The sequence below is a fragment of the Leptonychotes weddellii genome, chromosome 12 (genome assembly GCF_054177405.1).
Source record: "Leptonychotes weddellii isolate Sample4059 chromosome 12, ASM5417740v2, whole genome shotgun sequence".
NCBI classification, from domain to species: domain Eukaryota; kingdom Metazoa; phylum Chordata; class Mammalia; order Carnivora; family Phocidae; genus Leptonychotes; species Leptonychotes weddellii.
In genome coordinates, this window is record NC_138380.1 from 90122068 (window position 1) to 90124901 (window position 2834).

General features: G+C 46.0%; 1 protein-coding gene across 1 annotated transcript in view; it reads left to right on the top strand.

Annotated features, from left to right (window-relative positions):
- The window catches only part of DDC (dopa decarboxylase), a 60142-nt gene extending 57308 nt beyond the window's left edge, over positions 1-2834 (top strand). The window contains exons 10-12 of the mRNA XM_081799717.1: positions 113-116; positions 239-468; positions 2442-2834. Of these exons, the coding sequence (XP_081655843.1) occupies positions 113-116; positions 239-439 (205 nt within the window). The 3' untranslated portion in view covers positions 440-468; positions 2442-2834. The remainder of the gene's footprint in view (positions 1-112; positions 117-238; positions 469-2441) is intronic.

Below are 2834 nucleotides of genomic sequence, written 5' to 3' on the forward strand. Positions count from 1 at the left end.
CACCTTTTGACAGTAGTTCGACCCTGAAGAACCTGTCTTGCAGGAGAGGCTAGAGGCTTGCAGCGACACGGAAGTCTCACTGAGGTGAATTTCTTACCCTGATCAACAAAAGGCTAGTGGGAAGGCAGCCTCTCTCGCAGATGTATGATGGCGTTGCCAGGTGCCAGCCTTCCTTGGTGACCAGTTGAAGTTTGAGTCCCTGGGGACCTGAGCAAGTGCCCGCTCTCCATCTCTGCAGGGTTCCAACAAGCTGAACGAAGATCTTCTGGAAAGAATCAACAGTGCCAAGAAAATCCACCTGGTCCCCTGTCACCTCCGAGACAAGTTCGTGCTGCGATTGGCCATCTGCGCCCGCACCGTGGAGTCTGCCCATGTGCAGCGGTCCTGGGAACACATCCGACAGCTGGCCACCGATGTGCTGAGAGCCGAGAAGGACTAGGAGGCCCAGCCGCAGGGAAGCTGCTGCAGGTAGGCTGTCCCCCCAGCTCCGCCGCTCCACGCTGCTGGGCCGCCGGAAGAGGAAGGACCCCCACACTGCAATGATCCTTTAGGAACAGAGATACATTTCTACTTTGTATTCTTTTTTTTTTTTTAAGACTTTATTTATTTATTTGAGAGAGAAAGCACAAGCAGGGGCAGAGGGAGAGGGAGAAGCAGACTCCCTGCTGAGCAGGGAGCCCGATGCAGGACTCGATCCCAGGACCCCCCCCCCCGATTATGACCTGAGCCAACTGCGCCACCCAGGTGCCCCATTTTGTATTCTTTTATATGAGACTATCAATCCTGCATCTCTCTGATTTCCCCTCAGATTTCTTCCGTGTTTACAGACGCCGCTTACTAGTATCACAAGCATTTATATTAAACTGGACAACAGCAGATAAATGAAAATTAAACATTACAACAGGAGTTTGACGTGACTGATGATTTATGTTTCTCTGTCTCTCTCTCAATATTCACTGCCCCGTTACCCACTTACTAAAACCCATGGGGGGTGTGGAACCTAAGTGTATTATATAATTTACTTTATAGATTGCAGACAATTTTATCTTGTTCGCTCTTGATTTTCACTGTGAATACGTGAAGCCATGCTCAAAAAATCAAAAGTTCAAAATCACATTTCATATATGGCTCCCAGCTGTGAGGTCCAAGATGCAACTTCTCAGTCAAAGCCCGTCCAGAAATACCAGATCCTTTTCCTGGTATGGCAAGAACCTCTCTTAAAGGAGCCCAGCCTGCCCAGAGCAACACCAGACGTCTAGCTTGAGCATCTCTGGAAGGTACTGGAGAGAGATCACGGTTTCAAATATTTCCATTGCTTTCAGATAAGAATGTGTACATCTGTGTGTGGGGGGGTGCGTAAGTGCTGTAAGATATATACAAAACAAAACTGTCTCAGGCAAACACTCCTGGTTAACATTTCCACAGCCCTATGTTTGCACAAATCTCATCAGGATCGATCATATCAGGATCTGATTCCCATGTGCCCATAACAACAGAGAGTCTATAGCTCTGAAATGTGAGCAGAAACAAAGTCTCATTTCTGATAGAAGGCAAGATGACTGGGGCGCCTGGGTGGCTCAGTTGTTTAAGCATCTGCCTTCGGCTCAGGTCATGGTCTCAGGGTCCTGGGATGGAGTCCTGTGTCAGGCTCCCTGCTCAGCAGGGAGTCTGCTTCTTCCTCTCCCTCTGCCCCTCCCCATGCTCGTGTTCTCTCTCTCGCTCTCAAATAAATAAATAAAATCTTTACAAAAAAAAGTCATGATGACTGTGAAATCATACACATTATCAATTCAAAAGGTTACAAATGGGGGGTGCCTCGGTGGCTCAATCGGTTAAGCATCTGACTCTTGATTTGGGGTTCGGTCGTGACCTCAGGGTCGTGAGGTTGAGCCCCGTGTCGGGCGTGGAGCCTGCTTAAGATTCTCTCTCTCCCTCTCCCTCTGCCCCGCCCCTCCTGGTCGTGCTCCCTCTCTCTCTAAAAAAAAAAAAAAAAAAAAAAGGTACAAATGGGATTAAATTTTTTAAAAATATAGGATATAATAGTGAATCATAACGCATGTACTTTTGGGGGCCAGGTTAATTCAAGCAATGAAAATCTGAATACCCAGGCTTTACTTGCGCTAGCCTGATATTATCATATCAAATTCACATGGTTGTAATTCCGACGGAGAGAAGGAACTATCCCCATTTCACGGAGGGTAGAAACTGGCACAGATGATGACTGACATTGGTAAAATGTGTCCGAGAGAGGCCAGATCAGTCGCTTGATCTCGTGGTTCACAGTTCCTATTCGTCTACAATGCACGGTTCCCTCCAGCTCACTGGAGAACTAGCATATTCTTTCTCTGTATTTTAACGAGAAGTATACAAAATACCGATTCTTTAATTTTTTAATTTTTTTGAATGTAGCCATACGTTCATGCATATGTTTTCCCCTGTAGAGATCAAAAGTTGAAAAGGAGTACATCTGAGAGCTGTGGAACGAGAAGACAATAAACATTATTCTGGTCCCGAGGACCCAAGCCTGCATGAGGCCTCACGCTTCTTTCTGTGAAGTTCTCCAGAAGCTTAGTGATTATGTCTGCTCACTCTCTTACCAATGAAGAAACTACTTACTGCAATCCTGGTGCATGTAGCTTTTACTCATTATTCAACTGTGACTTTTGTTGATTAAGAAATCATAGGTTGTCATGCTCTTGAAGTCATCAGTGGTGGGAGAGGCTTACTGAAATATTTTCCAGGATATTCTAGGATCGAGGGACTTGAGATTATACCCGTGGTCTTTAAATTGTTCTGTCATGTGGCTCAATGCTTAATAAACAATGTGAAGTGCA